Below are 25038 nucleotides of genomic sequence, written 5' to 3'. Positions count from 1 at the left end.
CAGGAGTGAGTGGGTGAGTTTGACTCCAAAGCCACGTTTGATGTGGACCCACTGGGGGGCTGATTGGTCAGTGGAAAAGTCCTCTCTACATTGTCCTTCTGGTATCAGGAATGTAGAAAAGTGTGGGTGGCATGGGCCTGGCAGCTAGATAAGAAGCCGAGTTTTAGGTGATGATAAGTAAGTTGTTCGGAATAAAATGTGCAATGTGCTTCCTGACAGTTTCCTGTGAGTTTCCTCTCTGCTTGTGTGGCCTGATTAGATGTCAATAGTTTATAAAAGTTAAATTCTAACTAATGGTGACTGTATTGTCGACTCAGAGAAATATAAAGATGCACTTTGTGTGTCAGTGCGTCTGTTCATGACTGTGTCTGTGTGTGTGATGTTTCGATAAAAGGGAGGAAACCAGGTCATGAGGTGGATGTCTGCTCCATGTCAGACATTGATATTAGTAACCACTGTCTGGCTGGAAAGATTTATTTGTCGAGGTCAATCTTAGTCGAGGAAGGCCACCAACATGTTTGAGATCCAACTGATTTAACACACCTGTCCTGTACATTCTTCTTGTTTTTTAACCTATCACAATTAAGTAATATCCACTATTGTCACAGGCTTTATGTATCTATGAGTTGTAAGCACCTATGAGAAATGTTCCCCTCTCAGCATCTGATAATTTGATGTAAATAACTTTACACAACCAGAGAATGTAAAACTTATCCTAACTATAAAACTATTTCACATGAAAAAATCTGGATCAAAGAAAAGTCTGAAAGAATATATAAAATAAATTATGTGGGGGAATAACTTTTTCATCTTCTTTTCCTAATAGTGCTGGTAAAGTAGGTTTCCTGTGCTGAAAATGACCCACCTACAGACACGACACATTTTGCCAGGTGCTGTCAGTGTAATATCCTCTCCAGATGTGAAGCAACACGTGTTCCTTTAGAATTGAGCTGCGTCTTTGAGATGAAACAAGTGTTTTGTTTAATCAGGCACGTGCACACACACAGACATAGACACACTAAAGCCACTTACAGCTACTGGTCAGACCTCTCATTAGTTTTACTGCCATCCACATCAACGAAAGGGGAGACCAATTTTGTCCCTTTGGACTAACAAATTAGGGTCTGGTTTCAGTTAACAAGGTCAGGTTTTGATTAGGAAATCATTTAACTGTTTTACTATGACTGGGTCTTCTCACGGAAGGTTTGCAGATTTAGAAGTGCCTTCAGGATGAGACCCCCTGTACCAGTCTGGTGGTCTGTGGCACCCTCCAGTGGTCATAGTTGTACAGTGGCTGCTACAAATGTATATCAACCTACAGAGACATCTCTTTACAGTGAATACTGAATCAGTTCTGTCTGTCTGACAAAAATCCCGATGAGCTTATTACCTGCAGTGAGTTTATCAGACCTAACTACTCCAGATCAATACAAAAACCACTGGTTGATAAATCAGTCAAATAAATTAGAGTTCATTTTTGCACACTTAACTATGGCAGTGCCCTCTAGAGACAGAGAAAAAGAGCTGAGGAGTGCAGCTAGAATAAAGTGATTCTCTGCTTGTTATATTATGTAGCTATAACTAATTCTTACACACTTTGTTACCAAAGCCTCTGTAATATAGTTGCAAATGGAAGTCAGATTGTTCAATGTATCGTTAAAAATAACATTTCTGTCGTTTTACTGTTGTTTATATGTTTAAACTCCTCATCTAGTCTGTGCACATGCATTGCATTGTTTTTCTTGAAAACAACACAACCTCTGTGCCAGCTCAAAAGTAATATGATTGTATTTAACACCATCACCACATCTGGCTGGTAAATAACTGCTGAGATAGAGACCTACAGAGAGAATCTGTAGAGAATCGATGAAGGAGCAATACATATGTGACAAATTTTTATTGGCATTGTTGTTTCAGACATCATGTGCGCAAACTCACTCATCCAATATTAGTGAAACATAATAATAAAATAAATATGAGGTTCTTTTTAAAACAGTGTTTTTCAAGTTTTTTGGAGATGTTTGTTGTTACAAACATTAGTATACCAGTAAACACATTGATTTATAGTGCCTATGCCTGTCCTGTTCCTTGTGGATTAACAGTATGATGTTATCTACCCTGCATCAAAAATGACAAACATTTTAATAGATTATTTTAGATCTAGGTAATGCTCATAAGAATACAAAAACAAAAAAAGGCTTTTGTGTTTTCAACTATTAACTCAAGAATCAAATATCTAGTTCTATTAAAGCAGCAGAACAAGCAGCAGCAACAGCAGCAAATAAACAACAACCAAAGAAATGCTGTCTTCAGTTGCAATGAGAAAACGCAAATAACATTACAGACTAACATTAGACATCCCTTTATACACTGTGTATTTAAAACCCAACAGGCTCCAGAAAGGCGGCCTCTATCCTCTATTTTAGGACCTTTTCCCCCCCGCTGGGGGTAGGTTGGGGGGATGTTTGTGGTAATAGTCTGGTGGGGTGGGATTGGGGCTTGCATTCATCCCTGTAGGGACATAATACATACTCTCCAGGTAGCTCTGGTCCAATGGTAGATGGTTTAGGGGTTCTGGCTTAGATGCCTGACCAGAGGGACTCCTGTAGCTGACACCAGGCCCGCTTGGGTGCATTTTTGGTGCTGCAGAGGCCTCAGGATATCGGGGTGGCTGGGGCTGAGCCTGGGGAGGGGCTGGGGGAGGAGGAGGAGCAGCATAGGGCATGTACTGCGCAGCAGGGGCATACATGTTGGGGTTGTGGAGAGATGGATAGGGGGCTGCTGAAGGAGGATACAGGCCAGAATGTGACATTGCCTGCTGTGGGATGAGCACCTCCACATATTGGCCAGTCTCTGGGTCAAACAACATTTTCCTTAGTGGCTGCACAGGCACTTCAATATAAAAATACTTTCCTGTCTCAGGATCTAAGAGCACTCTGCGAGGCGTCTGTCCATAGCTACTTTCTGAGTACAAACTGGAGCCGTCACCCCCATATTCAGAGCCAAAAGAAGGCCCCAAGCTTTGAGGGCCACACAGGTACTGGGGATCCATAGGAGGAAGACCAGGAGAGTGGCTGTGGCCAGATTCGCTGTAAGGAGCCCCAGCCATGCCTGGTGGCTGTTGCTGTGGGGATCTGTGGAGGGGGGGTCGTCGAGAGTCAATATGCTGAGGTGGCTGCAGGGGGCGGTCGGCAGGGCAGGCTTGCATAAATGAGGGGTGGGGAGGGCAGGGAGGGGGCTGGTGGGGAGCGCAGGGAGGGGGCTGATGGAGAGGCTGGTACATGGCTGGTGGCTGACTTGGACCAAGAGGACTTGATTTGGGAGAACCAGGCTGGTAGTTCATCTGCTGAGGGTCAGGTCTGCACTGGTGGGGACGGAGAGGCAGCTGAGCCACTGGGTAAGGTAGTGCCTGGCCTGGAGAGTGTGAAGGGGCAGGAGGGGTGAGGGTATGGGGGCTGCGGTGATGATGAGGAGGAGTGATACCAGGGTGGGAAGGGCAGCCAACTGTGCAGGAGCAGGGAGGAGGGCGGGAAGAGGGTTGATAACGATTTGATCTCCTAGGAGGCAGGTCTGGGAGCATGAGGGGACTGAAGCTCTCTCTTTCATCATAGCTTGGGGGGTCATCTGAGGCATAAAAACGCAGATCATCTGTCCTCTGGGAACGCTCGCTGGAGAATGATCTGCGATATGGCTGCTGTGTGTATCCTGGCACTTGTATTGTGGAAACAGCAGCAGGTTGTTTTATATTGTTTGAAGTTACTGGCATAGCTTGTTCATGAGGGTATGCCATCCTGGGATGTTGTGGTTGGCTGTCTGGTTCTGTAACAGCTGGCATGCTTGACTGGTTGGGTCCAGCTGAGGCTGGACCATGTACTTGGTTTGCCATCGGGTCAGAAAATGTAACTGGAACTGAGGTTATACCTGAGCCAGTGGCTGATGTTGGTGCTGTAGCTAAGGCTGTGGGCCTCTGCGTATGACTAGAGCTCTGAGGTGAGACCTCTGGCTGTGGCTGTTGAGCTCTGTCATGAGAGGGCTCTGTCTCTGATGGTGCTGTTGACTGGTTCGACGGATTGGAGATGGTTGTTGCTGTTGTTTTGCAAGGTGGAGGTTTGAGGCTGGATACTGCAGATACAGCTAGTTTTCTTGTATAGTTTGATGTCAATGTCGACTCATTTGAGATCTTTCTATAGATTGTTGGTGAGGACACTACAATTGTTTGAGGCCTCTCCTCACCTTGCTGTTTTACAGTTGATGTCATTGTTGAAGGTCTTTGAGCTTCATTTGGCATTGCTCCTAAATCTGCAGGTTTAAATTTGCAGCTTGGTTTTGGAGGCACAGCTGGCTTTTGAGAATTCTTAGCTATAGATTTAACTTCAATGGTTTGAGGCCTGTTGTTTCCTGTAGAGTTTGTGGGCATATCTTGTTTCTGTATTTCTTTAGACAGTGACTTAACCTCAATTGGCTGTGGTCTAAATCTCCTTATTGCAGGAGACCTTGGGGGGAAAGTTGGATCTAGTCTTTTTATTGTTTCAAAATCTCCTACTTCTTTCTGTTTGATGGGAGGTGGTGTTTGCTCCAGTGTATTCCTTAGTGGAGAGGCACTTTTTTGCCTTGCTGTGTCTTTTAGAGGAAGCTTATTGCTAACCCCCTCTTCTTCTCTGGTGGTCTTTGGAAGGGTGTCTTTGTTGTCAGACACTGCCGAAGGCCCAGATGTGGTGGATGAGGAGAATGTCCGCTCTCTATGAGACTCAATCCGAACTTCATCTGAAGGAATGGTGGTCTGAAGAGGGATCTCCAGGCAGTTCACATGTTTACGGGGAACTCCTTTACCTCCGGCTGCATTCTGGTTGTCACCCACCACGGCTCCAATGTCAGCCTGATAGCCTTTCTCCTTTAATAACATGGAAACTGAGTGACCACTGCTCCCTTGGGTACTGCCATGGGTAGTGGGCCCTGGTGAAGGTGAAGCAGTTGGAGCTTGGGGTGGAGCAGAAATAACTTCCTGGGTTGCAGATGTCTTGGTCTTGCTAGATCCATCTCTTATTAACACTACAGCAGTGGACACCTCTCTTTCCTTACTGGGCAGTTTGGGAAGGCTTCCAAGCATAGGAGGTTTTCTGTCTGTTCTGACCACAGGTTTGTCCTCATTGTCTGGCACTTTATGCATTTCTGTCACAGTCTCTTGTATTTCTGTTGCTATATTTAAATCTTGTTGACATGATTTGGCAGCTGTGTCCCCTGTTGTGTAATTCTGCAAGCACTGTGATTCTCTGCTTAACTCTGTGACATGCTTTGATGAAGCCAGCGGTTTGTCACTAAGGTTCTCTGAGTCTTTGGTGCTGGATAGCATCTTATTTTTGTCTTCTTTCCAGCAAACAGCTTTGTATTCTATTTGCATTGGCTGTGGACGAGATGGAGGATTTCCTTTGCTCTGAAGAGGTGGAGACATAATTAGCATCTTTGAGTCCTTTGCCTCCTCTTTTTGTGCCTCTTTCCTCTCCACCCTGGACTCCTGTTCCCTCTCTTCCCTCCTCTCCGCCCTCCCTATGTCTTGCCTAATCTCTCTATCCTCCTCTGCCATGACCTCTTCCCTCCTCTCCTCTTTTATTTCCTTCCTCCTTTCCTTATTTAAATGTTCCCTCCTTTCCTCATTTAAAGTTTCTATCCTTTCCTCATTGACATCTGATGTCATTACAGCACTAGTTGCCTTGAAGGATAGATTATATGTATTTTTTACAAGTCGCCTCACATCCCTAACTTTGTGAATGGGGACCTTGCCTTGATTGTTACCATTTTCTTCCTCTTCCTCTGTTTTCTCATCTACACCAGTCTCTTCCCTTTCCTCCCTTTCTCTGTAAGACAAGTCTGGCGAAGAAACCAAAGGTTTGTTTTCTGCCTCAGGTGTGAGACACACATTTAGGGAGGCTTTCTTTTTCTCCACAGCTTTGAGTGTAATCTCCTGCGTTTTTGATGTGTAGGCACCCTTGTCACTCTGCTTCAGTTCTTTATGGTCCTCTGTGTTTTCACATTCCTGGTCTCTATTTGTCGCCCTGGCCTGCATGCTGCTGGCTCCGGTGGCAGAAGGAGCTCCTGTGTTCCCAGCAGTGGCATTTGCTGAGTCACCGACCTCCCATGTGTTACTGTCATCTTCTCGTTGTAATTCACTTCTTGACTGTTTAATATCCAATGGCAATTTCAATTCTGATCTAATCTCAGATCTCAGTGAAGATGCATTCCTGCTTTGAGAATCAGCCTCTTCACTCCCAGTCTGTGAAAAACTAACACTTCTACTGCTGCTTGATGAACTTGGCCTGTTACTGGGTCTCAGGCCAAAGCTTTTTGGTGGTTTGGCTTCATCCTTTGTACTTGGTTCTCCTCTCATTGAAACACCTTCAGATGACAGACTATAATCTGACTGCAGACTGGAACTTAGATTATATGCGTCAGGTTTGGAGGACTCTGTAAGTGGTGCCACTGCACTCTCTGTTGGTGGGCTGTTTTCCTCAAAACCAGGGCTCACTTCTTCTCTGGCTTGCTCATCAGGTTGTTTATCCACACTTTGCATCTTCTTAGACAACACACTCTTGATTAGACAAGTAGCCATCTTGGTTTTAGTGCATGTTTCATCCAAAGAAGCAGATTTCTGGAGTTTGGAATTTCTTTCATGTTGCTGATTGGGCTCAGGGCTGCGCTCACATGTGTAGCATTCTTGCATTGCTGCTGGTGTACTGTGTTGTCTCACATATGTCTCTCTCGAGTGACCCTCAAGAGAGGGGCTTTCCATCATCAATGGTAACCCGGGACTACTATTTTCACTGCTCTCATCCTGTTTCCCGTCAGCATGATCCTTTCTCTTCAGCAGGATCTGTCTCTTTGGCACTCCTCTTCTCACCTTCCTGGAGTCCTCTCTCTCCAAGGCCACATCTACGCACTCAAAGCTGCCTAGCTCGTACTGCCTTGATGGATCTAGGCCATCTGAGTAGCATGCAGATGGTTGCTGGAAGGAGAGTTCATCATTGTCCAGCTTTGGAGCAGAACCCTTGAAGTCAGCGTAGGCTAGCCAGGCGGCGTTGACCCCGGCTGGGCTCTCCTGGGTAGATGGTTGAGAGATGTTGGTAGATGAACGGTGGCTTGAGTTGTACATATCAAGGTAATCTACTTCAGGGCTTGATAGGCTACTGAAAGCCAAGTCTGTGAACCACTTCACCTCATTGTCTGCCTCATCAAGCTCACTTCCCATGCTGGAGCTGGAACTCCGGCAGGACCTGTTTACAGCCACGCGTCCAGGTGCACTGTTCTTGTTCTGGGGTGCAGGAGGTTGAAGCCGTCTGCCAGAACCACCACCCCTGGTGTCTTGTTGGGAAGCAAATCTGAGCAGACTCTGTTGTTGCTGTAGCTGTCTGGTCGCAAGCAAGCTCTCTGAACAGGAATGCACTGTTGGCAGTCCCTGGCGGGTCTCTCTGCTTGTGGGAGCTGCTCTGCGACACACAGGCCCTTTTCTATTCCTGGCATTGAATGACAGCTCAACCTGTTCCCCTCTGTAACTGGCGTCCCCCTGCCACCCCTTCCCCTTTTCAGGAAGCTGCTCCTCCCTCTTACTCTCTCTCTCCATCTCTCTATCCATTTGCCTCTCCCTACCTACCACCCTTTCCTCCTCCAGCTGCATTTCCCTCTCCATCTCCAATTGCGTTCCTAGCCTGACCCATTGGGCCTGGCTATTATTGTCAACAGGGGCGACATTGGGGCTTTCCCTGTTTGTCACTGCTTTCTTTAAATTACCACTCGGTGACGATGCTACAACTCGAGTGGGGCTATGGCCTCTGTTCTGCCAGTGTCTGTATGGCTTCTCAGGGGCTAAGATGTGGACAGGTGTAAACCTGGTGAGTGGCGGAGAGGGAGTCCGCCTTCTGTTTGCATGGTGGGCCATGTCCTCGGTAAACCTCTCTCTGTTTTCACATCTAACACTATTTGACAGCTGTCTGCTGCTGTGATCACGTGTACAAGTGGATTTCAATGAGCTGCTGCTTTCAGGAGCCTGGGAGGAGTTAGTGAATTGAGGCTGTGGGTTTTCTGATCTCTGCACAGGTGATTTGGATGAGGCCCTCTGGACAAGGGAAATGCTTGGACTTGTGTCCTTGGAGACTAGAGGATTAGGTGAAGGAGATTTGAGTTCAATTGTGGAATTATTGTTATTATCAGTGTCTTCGTTCAGATAAAAGGTGGGGCTAATGGCTTGTTTTTCTTCAGGGAAAGACACTACGCTTGAGTTATCCTGAAGGTTTGCTTCCTTTGGTGGTGCACCTCGCTCTGTGCTTTGTTGTTTTAATGAACTGTCTATGCTTTCCTCAGTTAAGAGAGGTGAAACAGACAAAGGTGAATCAACCGCCACCACTGGTGACCTGCTATTGATTTCTGCTACAACTGATTTGTCTCCCCTGTCTAATTCAAATGAGGGTGACACACACTCTTCTGCCAAATGTGTGTCTGTAATATCACCTGAATCCCCCACAACTTCAGGTGTATTTCGAAGAGGAGGAGTAGGCTGTATATACTGAGGGCTGTATTCTGGGCAGAGGTTTATTGGTAAATACTGAGGAGACCTTGGTTCAGGAGATGGGGCAACAGGAGATGGCTCCTTACTTCTGTAATGAGGTGAGGGACTTCGATATTTGTCAGATAATGGGGATTGATATCTTGGCTCAGGGGATGGAGTGTGATGTTTTGGCCGAGGTGAAGGTGTTTGGTACCTGGGCTGATGTGACACAGTTATTTCAGGCTGCAGGACGGAGGTCGGGATGACTAATATATGAGGTGAGTCTCGTGGTGTACCAGTGGAGCAGCTCCGTATACAGTTGTCCTTTCTTGGGGTAGGGCTTCTTGCATCAGGGGACACAAGTGGCCTATCAGGCTCCGGGGAGGAGAGATGAGAGAGCTCAGGAAATGGGGGACTGTCCCTGTCCTCTGGCTGAACAACAGAGTAAGAAATCCTTGTGATATGAGGGGATGAAGTGAGACTTCTTGATGTGGAGTCAAAGCGAGGCTCTGAGAGAGGAGAGGCTGACTCCACTTCAGAAATCCCCTCCCTCCTACTGACCTCAGGTGAGGATGCTGTAATCCTGATTTCAGGTGAGGGAGCGGTATATCTGTGCTGAATGGGAGAGCAGTCGCTTGTAACTTCAGGTGATGGAGATAAACTATAACTTGCCACAGGTGAAGACACTTTGGTCCCAACTTCAGGTGAAATATGTCCTTTTTTATGTGAGGGACCAGGAGAGGGAGTTCTTGTCCCAGCTGTAACTGGAGAAGCAGCACTGAGTAGGCCCGGTGAGGGAGCTGTGCGACTTAATTCAGATAACACACTGCTACTGTCCAGCTCAGGAGATGTTGCTATTGAAACGACAGGTGATGGAGGTGTGTATCGTGGGGCAGGTGTAGACACAGCACTGAGGGGTTCAACTGATAACCTTGCACTTTCGCTCTCTGGAGTAGTTGTGGTGTCTCTCTCTGCAGTGGACAGATCTGAAATCAGCTCAGGGGTGCAGGTAGAGTCTTGTATATCAGGTGTGGAGCCTCTGCTAAAGAGATCAGGAAGGGAGACCCTCCCTCTGAGCTCTGGAAAAGGAGATGATGCCTGAGTATCAGAGGAGTAGGGCCTTTTCTTCGGCTCAGGGGTGACCAGAGTTTCTCTTGACTGGGATGATAACTCTGTACTCCTGGATGAAGGTAAGGGAGATGAAGGGATGGCTCTAGATTCTGTAAAATCTGAAGAAAAATCTTTGGATGTTGGCCGAGGTGAAGGACTGTTGCTTGGCACAGGTGAGATCTGTGCTACCCTGGACTCAGGCAATGATCGGGTGTTCACTGATTCAGAAGAGGACAAGCTGACACAGTTCACAAGGGAGGGACTTGGAGTTGAAGACTGATGTGAGGGGCTATTGTGTCTATTTTTGAAAGTAGGAGTGATTCCCCTTTGATCAGCTTGTGAATGTCCTTGTCTAGTGTTAGGTGGTGATGGGGAATATCTTTTGTCAACTGAGGCAGAAGATAAGGATGACACTGTTCTCTCTGGAGTCGGGGTAAAGGGGCTTTTATTTGCAGGGGAGGGGGTCCTTTGACGAGTTTCGAAGACTTCAGATGATGGGCTAGCTGTACTAAGCTGAGGTATAGGTAATCTGCTATTTGGGTCTAAATTTAGGCGACTGTCTTCAGGCACATCTGGATTCCCTGAGCTCAGTCCCTCGCCCTCTGGCTGCCTCCTCTCTGAAGACCTGCTTTGCAACGGGGGGCTGTAAAGCCTTTCTCTTGAATCTTCAAATCCCTCCTCTCCTTCACTGGAGCCCGGTGCAGTGTGGTAAGAGCCGGATGAGTCGTTCGGGTCATCCACAAGAGGTGATGCAGCAGCTGTCCCGTCCACCTCCCTCTGGGAAGGGACAAAAGTCCCTACAGCAGGGCCGCGGGAGAGCGCTGGTGACTCACAGTCGTCTCCAAAAATATCACATAGGCAGGTAGTCTCAGAGATTGCACTGCGCTGACTAGGGACGTTGATGATGTCAAAGATTTCAACGTGGTTGGGGGTGCCGTCACGATGGCACAAGGAAAATGTGCGGGGCGCACTGCGCAGAAAGGAGTAGCTGTCCCCCTGGAGAGTCCAGCTGTCCATCGCTCGTCCACAAGCTCCAAATTCTCACTGTGGCCACTCCAGTCTGCTCCTCTAGTCTGCTCTGGGCTCTGTTCCTGGACTGGAAATGAGATATGGTCACCTGGAGGGTGTGCAGCTCATTCATTTATATCACCAGTAACACTGATGAATATCACTCTGCAAAGCTTATTAATAGCAAACATAGAATCTTGAGCATTGTGCATTCTTCCTGTTTTGTTAGCTTGCCAACAGCAAATTTAGCTTTTAACCCTTAAATGTTCCGAGAATGCTGAACACAGATAAATCTCCAAAAGGGGTTTGGATCAGAAATATACCTCTGTCACTATGCCTGAAAAAGCAGTAGCAGGCAACTTGAAATCCACACAAGACAATTTACAAATATTCACTTCAAGCTGACTAAAAGTATTCAGTGGACACAAAGAATTTAGCGTATCTCTACATGTGCGTAAAAAATTAAATTTCAGTTTTAATGGAAAGTGACAATATTAACATTAACTTTGCCATATACATGCCCTTTATCTAAACTTTCTACATTGCCTTGATGTAGGACCGACTAGAGAAAGAGAGCCTGCTCCACGTGCAGAGAGAGAGAGACAATGAATTGATACTGTACCTTTGGCCAATGATGAGGCTTTCCCAAGGGCATTGAGTTCCTCTGTGTTGCAATATCTGCCCCCCACCCAGCGAACTGTCGCTCAAAACCAAACTGAATCCAGGACTGAGCCGCTCCGCACAGCTCAGTCTGGCAGTGCAACACTGACTAGACACCTTCAGAATGCAAAAGACACTGCCATGCCTCAGACTTGAACAAAAAAAGCAAAGAGGGGCATCTTGTTCAGACCCGTTACATCCTCTAATGCTCCCATCTCTATTACTGCCCCTCCCTTCTGAGCTGGCTTCTGGGAAACTGCTTACTGAGCCTAACCTGAATCTTTTTTCTTCTCCAGGCTGGGGTTTGGTTGGACATTGGCTTTCCTGTGTGAGCTGGGCTAGGGTGTAGCGCAGGGGGCGGGTGGGTTTATAGTTAGCAGCAGGTGCTGATCCAGCCAGGATGGATGAGTGCGCCTGGAATCTGACACTTACAGCCAGCTCAGTCACAGGGCTCCTCTATATATAGACCCATACTATCAGGGCCAGATAGCCTTAGCTTTAGCTATTTGCCTGGGTGGGAAAGAAAGGAATAATAGAGAGCTTGAAGTGAGCCAAACCATTGCCCCCCTTACTGCTAGATGGGTAAGATGGAAGATAGTTATACTCACCAGTAAGGGTGAATTAATGAATGCTCGTGTGCATGTACGTGTTTGTGTTCGTCAGAATGCTAAGTGTTGCTGGGGTACAACAGGTCAAAGGTGGACACAAACCACCCAACTCTGACAGGTCACATGCAAAACTCCTGTGCACTGCGTCCTAGTTAGCAACACTTGCACGAACTCGGCAAGGTGCGTTCATATGTTCTATGTTGTTCTCAATTTTTTCTCTTAATGTCAAGATATTTTATGTTCCAGGACCACCACAGCCAATGGGAATGAACAGTTTCAAATTCGTGCCGAAGCTGTCATACGGCCACACATGACAAACCTTTGATCGAAACTGTAAAAAAACAAAAGGGATCATGCCATCACACTGTACTATTGCTGCTACAATCTCAGCACCCTCTAAACCACATTAAGGCTGTCTGGGCATGTTTGATGGCAGTGAGTTTGATAAGCTCTCTGTCCCTAACCTAATACCTCATGGGATTACCATTCATTCTCAGCTATTAAGTCATTCAGGGCAAGCTAATGGAAAAATCTGTGATTGCAGCCCTGACAGAGTGTTGCATAATGCTGGGAGGGTATATTATATTTGTCGCATCAAAGGGTTGAGAGATGGCTTTCAACACTGAAAAGTCAACAATCTGTTATATCATACATATGTAATTTGGCCCTTTTTTCTGACTGAAATGGCATACGTTTTTAGTGTTGCAGGCCAAAATGGGAACTGTGTCCTTGACCTTGTGCAATATGGCTATACACAGAGCTATAAACAGACAGATATCTTTTGTGACACCAATAATTCTGCATAAACTAATTATTGTTTATAGAGTAATGATTATAGACTCCAGATCCCCTTTCAAAGCTATCCTGTAAATGATTTCATATTTCACTCGAGGCTCTAATGGCATGACAAACATGAAGCATCATCCCTCTAATTTTCAGCAGGCTCTAAGGAGAGGATGTATAATACGACCGTAACTCATACAGTATACTGGACATACACTATCTCATTATTTGTTATAAATAAACACATGTGAAATATGGTAAGTTTGAATTTTATTTCTAAGTTTTAAAGGTTGTAAAGGACAACAGGCATGCATGTGTAAATGCCTGTGTGTGTGCTGGATGTGAGATAGGGTTCAGTTAGTGTACAGAAGTGCTGATAAATTTGAACCTCTGTGGTTATGGCAGCACAGTAGTCTGGAGGAGGACTCAGGGGGAAAGAATGCTGAGCACCTCAGCAATGGGGAGCTTTAGCCTACATCATTGATAGATTAGTCACACGAGCCTGCTTAAGTCTAAAGACCTCACCCACCCTCACTCTCAGTCATGCAACACAGAAACAATATGCTGTGTGGGTATCTATATGTGTACAAATGTATGATAAACTTTCAAAACAGGGGGCGCGGCAGAGTGGCTGATGTTCAGTGTCCACTTGTTGAGCAAATGTCAAACGCTGTCAGCCACAGCACCTTATGTGTGAGGATAAATAAACATGACTTACTTTTTTAAATTAATTATAGCTACTTTTTCTGTCTGCGCTCTATCCATGGGATATGATGATAAACGGGGGTCAAGTCTCACCATCGTTATTCAAGTGAGAGTAAACAGTCAGAATATAAACATCAGATCACATTTCAAATCTGTCTCCTCTGAACTGACCTAGTTGCTCTTTAGGAATGTGATTACTGTGCATGGCTGAGCTCTATACAGGCCGCATTTCTAATATTAGTTTAGTTTATTATAATAGTTTGCTTTTTTGGTAATCACTGATGAACAATTTTGAAGTACTCGTACTGGACCTGAATATTGCTACTATACTTTTACTCCAGTACATAGATTTAATAAAAAAAAATATGATGCATTGCCACAGAAGAAGTCAGAGGCAGTGGGACGCGGTGGTGAAATATAAGTGCCACCAGTTTCATGCAGCCACCATCACACAGAAACACAATATTTCCAAACCTTGGTTAAAGGGAAACTCCACCTAATTTTACACATAAGAGTGTGTTCTCGGGTATTGGGGTATACTACTGCTTATGTGAAAAAAGCAGCATAAAGCCTTTAATGGATCCAGAGGAAACTGCATGTAATCTGATAATTTGCCTCCAGAGATGTCACTCAAGAATCAAGATGAATTCAATTGTCATTATGCAATACAAGATTGTAAGATGACATTTCTGTTGTAATTCTCTTAGCAAACTACACTCAACAAAAACAACACAACTGACAATTGATAAAATAATAATCAAATCAGAAAAATTAACTAGTAATGGTGGAGTGCTGAAGATTGAGTTCTGAAGCTTCACAGCCCGCGGTTAGAAGATGTTCCATTGTCAGCTGGTACATCTGCGGGTACTTAAGTTCTGTTGCTCTGTTCTGCTCTTTTCAAATAGGGCAGCAGGTGTTGTACATCGAGTGATCTTCAGTTGTGCTGAACACAGAAGACTCCTAATAATTTGCAAATAGCTGTGAAAATGTATTTAAAATGCAATGTACTGCATGCATTGTTGCACACAGTGAACCAAGGATACGCCGATTCAAACCATGTGGAACAAACAGGGCTTTCCCTAAAAAACCACACTCACCTCTGTGCAGACCAAACCCATCATTCTCAGTTCAGGTAGGAGATGGCGGCATCCTGGACATGCAGTCTCATAGGCTACAGCCACATAGCCAAGCTCTGTTCTCCCTCGGCACCATTCAAACAAGCAAAGGGCATAATATTTATGACAATACCTACATGTCACACGTCTTTTACTGTATCATCTTCACTCAAGCGCTTAACATCATTGACCTGTTGGTGTATTTGGTGGAATATTAAAAACAAAACATAAACAAAAAACGAGATTTGGCTCTTATCTGATAAAGCTTGAGACTATAATGAGTAAATGCTTTGGCTTTAGCACAGGGTACAATAAGTTACGCTTCAACAATCAAATCAAGCTAACTCAGGAGCCCATCCTGGACCCCATACAGAAGGAGCTGTTTTGTTTACACCTGTATGTCATCACGCTCTGACGTTCGGAGTCAAACGTCCCACCGTCGCCATTTCGCCATCTTTTTTCAACAAAGTCTTATGAAGTTTTGGGAGATTTGATGCCCTCAAACCGAAATAACAGTATTTTCAAATCCCTACAGTGATTGTTAAGACACTCCACACCTTTCGTGGAAAACCATCAATCTGTGCTTTTCCAAAGGTTTTATTTATTTCTGAACTGATCAAGCTTTTCAGGTTTTTAAGGTGATGACTCATCAGTAAAATGACTTAATAAATGCAGTTGTCTTACCTGCAAAGTTATTTCCCAACTTACACAACTCCCATTGGCAGGTCCTCATTGATTAACGCTATTTTCAGGCCGATCTCCATAATCATAAAAGTTCCAGTCTCCATAAAAGTTGAGTGATCCAACAGCTTTGTTTTTCAACAAGATTCTTCCAGGAGTTAGTTTGGGTTTGCAACGGGTCACATTGTCCGAGTGCAGAGTGAGAAAAGAAATTATCTGCTGCCTTTTTATACGTGACCTCTGTCCCGGTCATCGTTCTGTTTCCATGACAATTACTGACGCGCATGTGTGTGTCTAAGTGAGCAATCAACAATGCTTTTTCTCATATTTGCTGAATATATTCCCTTTGTGTGTTTACGTGTTTGCAAGATGTAAGATTAAATCAACGTAGTCATCATGCCATGTTGCTGATTCTCATCGTGTTCTCTCCTGCAGTGCATCACACAGCTTTTGTTTTGGTGTGGTTTTATTTTAATGCACACCTACTCTATGTTTTTTTTTTAGTTCTCACATGCCTGTAACAGCGCAGAGTTGTGCAAGCCCTCATCTCCAGTGATTGGATTTGTCGATTAACTCTCCTTAGAGCCATCCACATGATGGACAATGCTGATTTATGTTGTTTTCCCTAAAACACAAAAGGCGCATAATCTTTAAATTATGACAGTTTAGCTCTCTGCGATATGTTTTGGGAAGTCCTGTTTTTGGGGATCTATTTAACCGATGGTTCGGATCTTCTTTTAGCTATGAGTGAATAAAATAGTTAAAAATAGCTACACCTTGATTCATTTCAACAATAAAATGTTGTTTACATGCATCATATGCACCATGGCAATGACACTATCCTTACTGTGCCACCATTTAAAGGATGAACTGCGACAACTTCGAAACGCCCCTTTGCAAGGGGGAAATCTGATTCGAGTGAAATTCCCCAGGCTGTTCTTCAATGTCGCAGAGAAACCGACTTTTATTGTGAAGTGTCCAGTTAACGCAGAATGCGACACAGGAAGCTCCGCATTACGACTGCTGGTGAAGTGTTGCCATAACAGGCAAGTGGCTAACGCTAATGTCGGCTAACTAATTAGCAGGAGAGGTGAGTAGCGTTTATTTAAACATATCTTAAAATCCATTCAAGCAGCGGTAGATGTTTTAAATGTCGGAGTAAAACAGAGCGATGAAGACAGGCAGGTTGTCAGTCTCCTCTGGAATCATCTGGGCCTTGTCAGTCAGCAGCTGGCTAACGTCAGCTAGCTAAGTAGCTACTAGCAATGGCCAGCTTTTGTAGCTAGCCAGCCACTGTGATACCGTTTGTTTATGTTAGCTGTGAGACAGCTTAATTTTCTACTTGACTGCATCCAGTCAAAATAAATGGGTATTACTCTGACTATACTTGACTTGTATCATTATTATTGTGTAAAAATGAACACGAAACGTGGTTTATCAATAATAAAAGATAAATGGAGCTTGCGTTAATGTTGGTTAGCTCTGTGACGGTAGCTGCTAGCTGTTAGGTGGACATTTTCTGTATTCGTTAGGGCAAAGCTGCACTCATCAGTGAGTTGATGTTTTTCACACACGACATAATAGAATATGAATGCAAATTAGCTGCAAAAAGAAAAGCAATATTTAACATTTCCTTTCGTCACCTGCTAATGAAATTATACTTTGGTCTGGTTGAACCTCTAGAGCCATTTAACGTTAGTAAACACCAGGCCGCAGAGTACACTGTGTGCCTGCGTTGAATATAGTTCAGGCCTGGCTAGTTAGCAGTGCTACAACAGGCCAAACTTTTAACAAACAGGGCAGTACTAGGTGGGTTCGTTTTTCCTCTCTCGATCAAAAATGAGGCCTGCCAGCTGTCAGAGGTCTTTGAAACCATTATACCTCAACGATTGGCCTGTGATGTTCAAGGGGCAGCTGTGTTGCAATCATGGGGCCATTGTTGTTGTGACATGTAAACAATAGTGATCTATTTAACACATCCACAGTGTTAATTCTAGGAGTGTTGAATCCACTGCAACTAACAACAAAGAGCTGCAAATGAAAAAGTTCACTGAAGAGAAGTAACAAAACCATTCTACATAGATAATTTAACTTGAAAATATTTTGTTGATTTGAAAAAAGGTTTGTTTTACTTTGTATTTAAGTGAAGGAAAAACAGAGTTTAAATGATCAGTTGATCAACTGCAAATTGATCTCCAAGGATTTAGAAATGGTTTGTTATTTAATTTTAAAGTAGTGTAACTCTCATCAACTCATTCCAGTTCCCCAAATGTACAGACTTGCTGCTTTTCTTTGTCTTGTGTCATTTTATGGGTCAAAAAAATTTACCCATTGAGCCATTGGCTTTAGGAAAATATATTTTCCACCCCTATCTAAAATTTAGAATGAAATGAGTTTTTGAGAAAGTAAGATTCACAATGAAAATAACTGTTTGGTGCTAATCTAAAAAATAAAAACGAAGTCAGCCGTATATTGCTGTCAAACTCGTATATCGATATCAGTTTCTAAGATCAAATCTCGTTTGAGTCGTATTAATAGCTCACTGACTTTGACCTGTGTTTTTTTCTCTTCTTCTGTTCTTTCTTTCCCCTTCACTTAAATCTAGGTGTTTTTGTTGTGTGTGTGAGTGTTCCAGTCTGAACCATGGAACAGTGTGCATGTGTTGAGCGGGAGCTGGAGAAAGTACTCCATCGCTTCGTAATGTACGGCCACCAGTCTGAGGAGAGGCTAGACGAGCTCCTGCGCAGTGTCTGTGAGATACGAGGACAACTAGTTGCCTTTGGTAAGAAAGCACCATGGAGATGTAATATTTAACTTTCCCTTCTTAATTTCTTGTTATGTTTCATATAGGCCATATCATGATCCTATTTTTGTAGCCATGCACTGTGAAGGCTTTTCCTTTTTCTCTCCTGCAGGAGTACAAGATGCAGACTTATCAGTCCTATCTCAGACCATGGCACAGTGTTGTAAGAATATCAAAGAAACAGTGCAGATGCTGGCCTCCCGACATAAGGACATCCATGGCAGTGTGTCAAAAGTGGGCAAAGCCATTGACAGGGTAAGGACAGGCAGCTACTTTGTTTAACTTTTTAATATGTGGTATCATATACTTCACCTTTGATTTGTTTCTCTGCAGAATTTTGATGCAGAGATCAGTGCTGTGGTGGCAGAGACGGTGTGGGACACCCCAGAAAGACAGAAATACCTGAGTGAGACAATTGTGGAGCACCTGTACAGACAAGGGATGCTCAGTGTAGCAGAGGATCTGTGTCAGGTGAGTAACTCCGATTGTTAAAACTAGGTTTTTGGTGTAAACCTGGCTTGAATGGCTTTAAGGTGATACCTTTCTGAAATGTATTTCAGCAACATTATGGGGCTGTCTTGGGAACAAGAAATTCTAATAATTCAAAGATGCCCTGTCTGTTTTCTAGGAGTCTGGTGTGGTTATAGATATGAGTATGAAGCAGCCTTTCCTGGAGCTGAACAGAATCCTTGAAGCTTTGAGGATGCAGGACCTCCGGCCAGCACTAGAGTATGTGTTCTTTGTCTTTTTTTAACCATTATCTGTGTCCCAACACTCATTATCTTTGTGAAGAGAATACAGTAACTTGATTATTTTCACTCATGGAAAGAGCTAGAGATGAATATTTTAACTGCTTTAGGTCAAATACGCTAGAAACGTAAAAGGAAAATAAATGCTGTGGTTTCATTGTTTAAAAAAAATGTATAACCTACTTTTTCAAATATGCGTGAAACTTCCTCTAGGGTGTTGATTGCTATATTGAAAATGTCAACAGAGCTGACTAACTAATGTCTGTTTCTTCTAAGGTGGGCTGTAACGAATCGGCAGCGCCTTTTGGACCTGAACAGCAGTCTAGAATTCAAGTTGCACCGCTTGTACTTCATCAGCCTGCTCAGTGGGGGAATCGGCAACCAAATGGAGGCCCTGCAGTATGCCAGGCACTTCCAGCCCTTCGCCTCTCAGCACCAGAGAGGTACAGTGTAGATACAGTAGCAACATTCTGACATTCTTGAGGCTTAACTTGAGTTGTGATTCCCTTTGTTTTTTCTTAAACCACCCACCAGTTGATCTTATCTTAGATTTTGAGGCTCTGACTCGTGGCCCTACAACATTTCAGAAACAACGCCAAGAAGGAATAAAGTGTTCATAAGACAAACGCTTGTTTATTTGAGACCGACCTCAAAATACTCACGCAGTGTTATTTCACGCATGTAATTTTGTCCCTGCAGATATTCAGATCCTGATGGGCAGTCTCGTGTACCTGCGTCACGGCATTGAGAACTCTCCATACCGCAGTCTGCTGGAGACAAATCAGTGGGCCGAGATCTGTAACATCTTCACCAGGGATGCCTGTGCTTTACTGGGCCTCTCCGTAGAATCGCCACTCAGTGTTAGGTTAGTAAACCTTGAACAACAAGCTACACCTCATATCTTTTTACCTTTTAAAAAAATCTATGCATTTGTACCAAAATTGTGACTTAAAGGGATATTCCGGTGTAAGTTTAATCCATGGTCTAACACACCGCGAAACTGTGTTAGACTCCCTCTCGAGAGATAAAGTTTGCAGACCGCTAGCTAACGTAGTTTTAGCATCCTCAGAAACGACCGCAGGACAACATTACATTGCAGTAAATGGGTCCAAATATAAATCCGCCATCAAAAAGCCACAAATAATGCTCAGAACAGCACCAAACTTCAGCAACATTAGAAATAGGGTCCCACAACATATTTCGAGGCATTAAACATTTGATATCATTGCTGGATTTGTCGGAATAGATAAACAAATCTCACCACCCGAGAAGCCTTCCTTGTTGCGGGGAAGCCCTGTGAGTCGATTAACGAGTGCAGTAGAGTTCCGCAGCTCAATGATGATCATTACTGCAGGACTCTACTGCACTCGGTAATCGACTCACAGGGCTTCCCTACAACAAGGAAGGCTTCTCGGGTGGTGAGTTTCGTTTATATTTTCCGACAAATACGGCAACTATATCAAATGTTTGATGCCTCGAAATATGTGCTGGAACCCTATTTCTAATGTTGCTGAAGTTTGGTGCTGTTCTGAGCATTATTTGTGGCTTTTTGATGGCGGTTTTATATTTGGACCCATTTACTGCAATGTATTGTTGTCGTGCAGTCGTTTCTGAGGATGCTAAACCTACATTAGCTAGCGGTCTGCAAACTTTATCTCTCGAGAGGGAGTCTAACACAGTTTCACGGTGTGTTAGACCATGAATTAAACTCACACCGGAATATCCCTTTAAGTAACTGTTACCAGACTTTTATTTTTCAGATCAAGTTTAAACAATGCGTTTCATTATCAACACCGTGTTGTTTTATAACACCCTTTGGGCTCTGTGCAGTTTTGCCTCAGGGTGTATGGCCCTGCCGGTGTTGATGAACATCAAACAGGTGATCGAGCAGAGGCAATGCAGTGGAGTCTGGACGCACAAGGATGAGCTGCCTGTAAGTCCTTCTGAATTTGCACCTAATGCCACTTTTCACTCTTTTACCACCATTTGGTTGATTCACGTCATGCCTGCCCTTGCAGATTGAAATCGACCTTGGGAAGAAGTGCTGGTACCACTCTGTGTTCGCCTGCCCGATCCTCAGGCAGCAGACCTCAGAGAGCAACCCACCCATGAAGCTCATCTGTGGCCACGTCATCTCTAGAGATGCCCTCAACAAACTGACTAACGCTGGGAAGTAAGTCAGCAATACAGCCTATTTTGTTGATATGTGGACAATAGGATAAGTATGTGCAAGTAGAAATGTTTATTTTCTTTTGTTTATCTAAACATTCAATTCATACATTCTCATTTGTGGTTAATTATTTTCACTTTGTCATATTAACCTATATTTCTATCATTTCAACTGGATGTGAATGTAACAAGCAAGACCACTGCCAAAGACGAGAGCCACAGTTTATTTGCAAATTGCACCTAGAGGACGGATACCAAACATGGAAGTTTTTCTTGGAATTAATACATGTCCAGCCAAATGACATGTCAAAACATGGATTTCCCAGTTTCCAGGAAGGAACACACTCTCAAAATAGTTCCTGCTGCCAAGTGAATCATCACACATTGATAACACAGCTTTGGAAAAAAATGCAAGCTTGTTTTTAGTCTGCCGGACAGTATGTCTGTACAGTCTTTATAAATGGAAACCAGTGGTTTTCTGTGAGTTAAGAAATCATAAAAAAAGTCTATTTTACAAAATGACCTCAATACAGTAGAATAAATACTCCAAGCTTGTCCTATCTCAACTTAAGTTTCAAAGATAGGAAAAATAATATCTTCCTATTATAGAAACAATTCCTAAACCTAAGATTGTGCCCCGTCTTATCTCAGACCTCATATCTTACCTTCAATTAAGAAATCCCAACTACAACTGTACACTTGTAGTTTTTGATGGATGATTTTGAATTTAAGACAGGGTCGTTGCCATAAAGATTCCAATTGGATGGTTCTGTAAAGATTAGATCTTTTCCCAAATGCAGTTGGATGCCGTGTTTCTGTAATAAACCCAAAAGGCAACTATTATCTTAAAGCAACATTATGAAACCTTTTCCCCTTATAATAACAGCTTCAAAATCATGTTGGTGGTACAGTAACCCAGAGACTCTACAATATCTCTGCAGCGAAGGCTCGGCAGTTCTCTGCATTTGTTTGTTCACACAGAACAAAGCAACTACGGCGTAAAGACGCACCTGTGTGTGAATTCACACAGCACGCAGGCGCTGCAGATCCAAAAGAGGCTTGGCGGTACACTTGATGACATTGACGTGTGGTTTTTTTTATCAACTTTTTTCTCTCGGTATCTTCCTGTTAATCTAAATATGTACCTGCTGACAGCTTATAACCATATGGATGCAGATATAATGTGTTGTGATTGAGATCATGACCCATCAAACATCTTGCAAAGTTTCAAAGTTACTTTTTTTGCTCTAAATTACATAATTACATAATCACCATCAGTAAACAGGGGATGCTGTCTGACTCTTTCACTCGCAGGGAGGGATGCCACTCCGCCCCCCTATCACTTGCTTCTGCACTGTGTAACTTTAATGAGAGGGTAGGATCACGGTGTTACATACACGTTTACTTCAAAATACACGTTTTCAATTCATAACATTGTTATGATGTAAAGAGTTTTGTTTGTAGTTAGCACCTACATTAGGTCTGAAAAATTGTTACCGAACTGGGATTTGTATGTACGATATTTGTGTTACACTCAGAAGCTGTGGCGGGGCGCCAAAACTCTTTTCTCTTTTTCTTCATAATGTTGCTTTATAGTTAGTCAGATCAGAGTTGGGAAGTCTATGACTATGAATCTTGTTCACTTAATATAGCTGGGGTGTCATTACAATCAGCCAAAAACAAGTGATATATAAGTGCACACTAACATCCTGTTTCTGTCTCATCCCTCAGGTTGAAATGTCCGTACTGCCCCATGGAGCAGAATCCGTCACATGCCAAGCAGATCTATTTTTGATACCGCACGCTCTCCTCATGAGTAAGGATGAAGTTCCCTGGAGCTCTTTGCGTTTCCAGGACCATTTTGCTCTGGCCCTTTTTCCTCTGTCCCTGGCCTCTTGGCATTAAGGTTTTATCCCAGTGCTCCTCTGGACAGCCTCAGCCATCCTGCAACCCACCATGGACCTTCCAACTTTTGCCTAGTATACAGAGTCCAGCGAGGATGGTCCTACTACAACCTGCGGTAGATTGAGGAGTCTGTCAGTAAATGAGAACATCCTCACGAAGAAGCACCTCTGAAAAAGGATCATTCATTGAAAACTCATTTGCAAATGCCTGCAGAGTTATAGGCTTATCTTTTTAAAGTATGTAATACTTTATAGTGTTTTGTTTTCTTGGCTTTATCGACTGTTTGAGTTGGACGACTGCTTCTTTTTTTTATTTTTCCCTTTTTTTGTGACGGAAGCAGCTGAATGATTATGAATGTGTGAGCATGGGTAAATGGTATATAGATAGACAGTTTCTGATTTCAGGATTGGTAATAAACTTCTATTATACATGAGGAAAAACCACAGAGTAACAAACTGCGTTAAAGGTTTATTATTCGCTGGTGAAGGGAACTGTGGAGGTCTGTCTCACATTGAACTCTAGATTGCGACCCCAATTCTCCTCCATAATGTAATTAAGGCCTCACATAGCTTGAAAGTCACTGTTGGCTGATGTGTGCGTTTGATCAGTAGAACAATTAACTCATCAACTGGTGGGTGGAACAGCTTTTTGTTTTGTTTTTGTTTTTTTTTCTTTTCTTTTCTGTTGTGACTTACTGCACCAGCAAGATTTTCCTCATTGTAGAAGCCATTTGTCTTGTTCTATGTATGTATTTAACAAACAATGACAAAAAGGAAACAAAAAATATATACTACTGTGAAATGTGCTTTGTTTCTATTTTTCATTGCAACTGCCACGATGGCTCGTGTAAGATAGTAAATTAAACTGAACAGCAAAATGCATAATCGACACTACTGCTGCGTAGCTCTCAGAACTAACGACTAGACAGTGCAGTTGTGCCATTGCCTCACTCTCACTCCACCCCCCCACCTCCGCATTGTGTATCCAAACGCTTGCACGCCATTTGATTTGGAGATGTAAAAGTGGTGTGTGATGGTAGCTGTATGGTCTGACTTGCAGTGGCTGTAGGCTTGTGATTCAGCTTTACTCGTCGTGGGGGTGGGGCAGTTCTCTGATCATTGTGGCTGTTGTTTAATATATACTTAGAAAAAAAAATTGCCTCTGCTGCATAGGGTTTGCTTTTTTTATTTGAGATAGAGTCAGAATAGAAACATTTAAAAACCCATACATTTCCTCAGGGCTCATTGTAATGGTTCATATCACACTTTGCAGTTAGTATAAAGGAGTACATTTATTTAAGGAGTCTTGAACAAAGATTACACATATTTCACTATTGAGGCTGATAGTTTGGGTGTCGTTGGAGTCTGTATATATTATTCAGCAGGTGATGTGTAAGCATACACTTGGAGAAAAAGGCTGTTATTTGGACAATACAACATGTTTAAATGAACAATGATAATAGTGCAAGTTCCTTGTTGTCCCTCTTGTCTATGGTGATGTCACCTCACACTCTGGTGAGGCTACTTCGTTCAGCATCGAGCGCCGCACCAGCATAGCTCACACTGACAATGCAACATTACACTCAGTTTAAAGTCAAGCATTTTCTCACGGTTTCATTTGGAATGGGGTTAAAGCACATGTTTTCGTGTGGACTTTCACTGAATTTCCTGGTTTTTTTTTTTCCGTTGTTTTTTTTTTTGCTTTCTTTGGTTGACAATCATTCATTGCTTCTTCGAATGTTCCCTTCAGATAGACTGCTAGCGCTCCGTACCCTCTGTCATTGTTAATTTTGTTGAATGTTTTGCATTACCTGCTTTTTGTGTGTGTGCAAGTTTTATTGTAAATATTTATCCTCTAACATGTTTCATATACTTGCATCTGAAAAATTAAAAATAAAAATTTATACTCCAAGTCAGCTTTGGAGGTCTGGACTGGCATTTGGTGGTGGTGGACTGCTCCTGTCTTGATTAAGTCACCCCATTTCCCTTCTTGGTGTTGGACCCACTCGGGCCTCCTTTCATCACCACTTGGCGGCGCTATTGCTGCATTACCCACTCTGACCAAAGTGTCCTTGAAGTCCGTTAGATCTCAAGCAAATTTTTTCAGTTTTCGCACATAAATTCTACACTAATGTTAAATAATCATGTCAGGTCATGGGATAAACAGCACTGACGGCATTCAGCTCTGCATCCTCCCACGGAGTGAAAAC

At 43.4% G+C, this 25038-nt stretch overlaps 2 protein-coding genes across 5 annotated transcripts; one reads left to right on the top strand and one right to left on the bottom strand.

Annotated features, from left to right (window-relative positions):
• Positions 1-1882: 1882 nt before the first annotated feature.
• Positions 1883-15180, bottom strand: LOC115568518 (uncharacterized). 4 transcript variants are annotated; one of them, XM_030395852.1, is made up of 3 exons: positions 14505-15171; positions 11274-12250; positions 1883-10739 (listed from the first exon to the last, which is right to left on the bottom strand). In XM_030395852.1, exon 3 carries the CDS (start codon positions 10658-10660, stop codon positions 2423-2425), a length of 8238 nt encoding a protein of 2745 aa, XP_030251712.1. In that variant the 5' UTR covers positions 10661-10739; positions 11274-12250; positions 14505-15171; the 3' UTR covers positions 1883-2422. The 4 variants fall into 4 exon arrangements, 3 of the variants coding, with proteins under 3 accessions (XP_030251712.1, XP_030251713.1, XP_030251714.1); XM_030395853.1 differs by having other exon boundaries at positions 1883-12250; XM_030395854.1 differs by lacking the exon at positions 11274-12250.
• A 908-nt stretch (positions 15181-16088) lies between these two features.
• On the top strand, positions 16089-24744 carry rmnd5b (required for meiotic nuclear division 5 homolog B). The gene is made up of 10 exons (XM_030395858.1): positions 16089-16293; positions 17809-17985; positions 18119-18261; positions 18340-18477; positions 18635-18735; positions 19032-19198; positions 19455-19620; positions 20586-20688; positions 20774-20928; positions 22656-24744. The coding sequence occupies exons 2-10, from the start codon at positions 17847-17849 to the stop codon at positions 22717-22719; spliced, it is 1176 nt and encodes a 391-aa protein (XP_030251718.1). The 5' UTR covers positions 16089-16293; positions 17809-17846; the 3' UTR covers positions 22720-24744.
• The last annotated feature ends 294 nt before the right edge of the window (positions 24745-25038 follow it).

The sequence above is a fragment of the Sparus aurata genome, chromosome 18, assembly GCF_900880675.1.
Source record: "Sparus aurata chromosome 18, fSpaAur1.1, whole genome shotgun sequence".
NCBI lineage: Eukaryota > Metazoa > Chordata > Actinopteri > Spariformes > Sparidae > Sparus > Sparus aurata.
The sequence above is the reverse complement of the archived record's forward strand: the minus strand, read 5'-3'. Positions and strand labels throughout refer to the sequence as shown.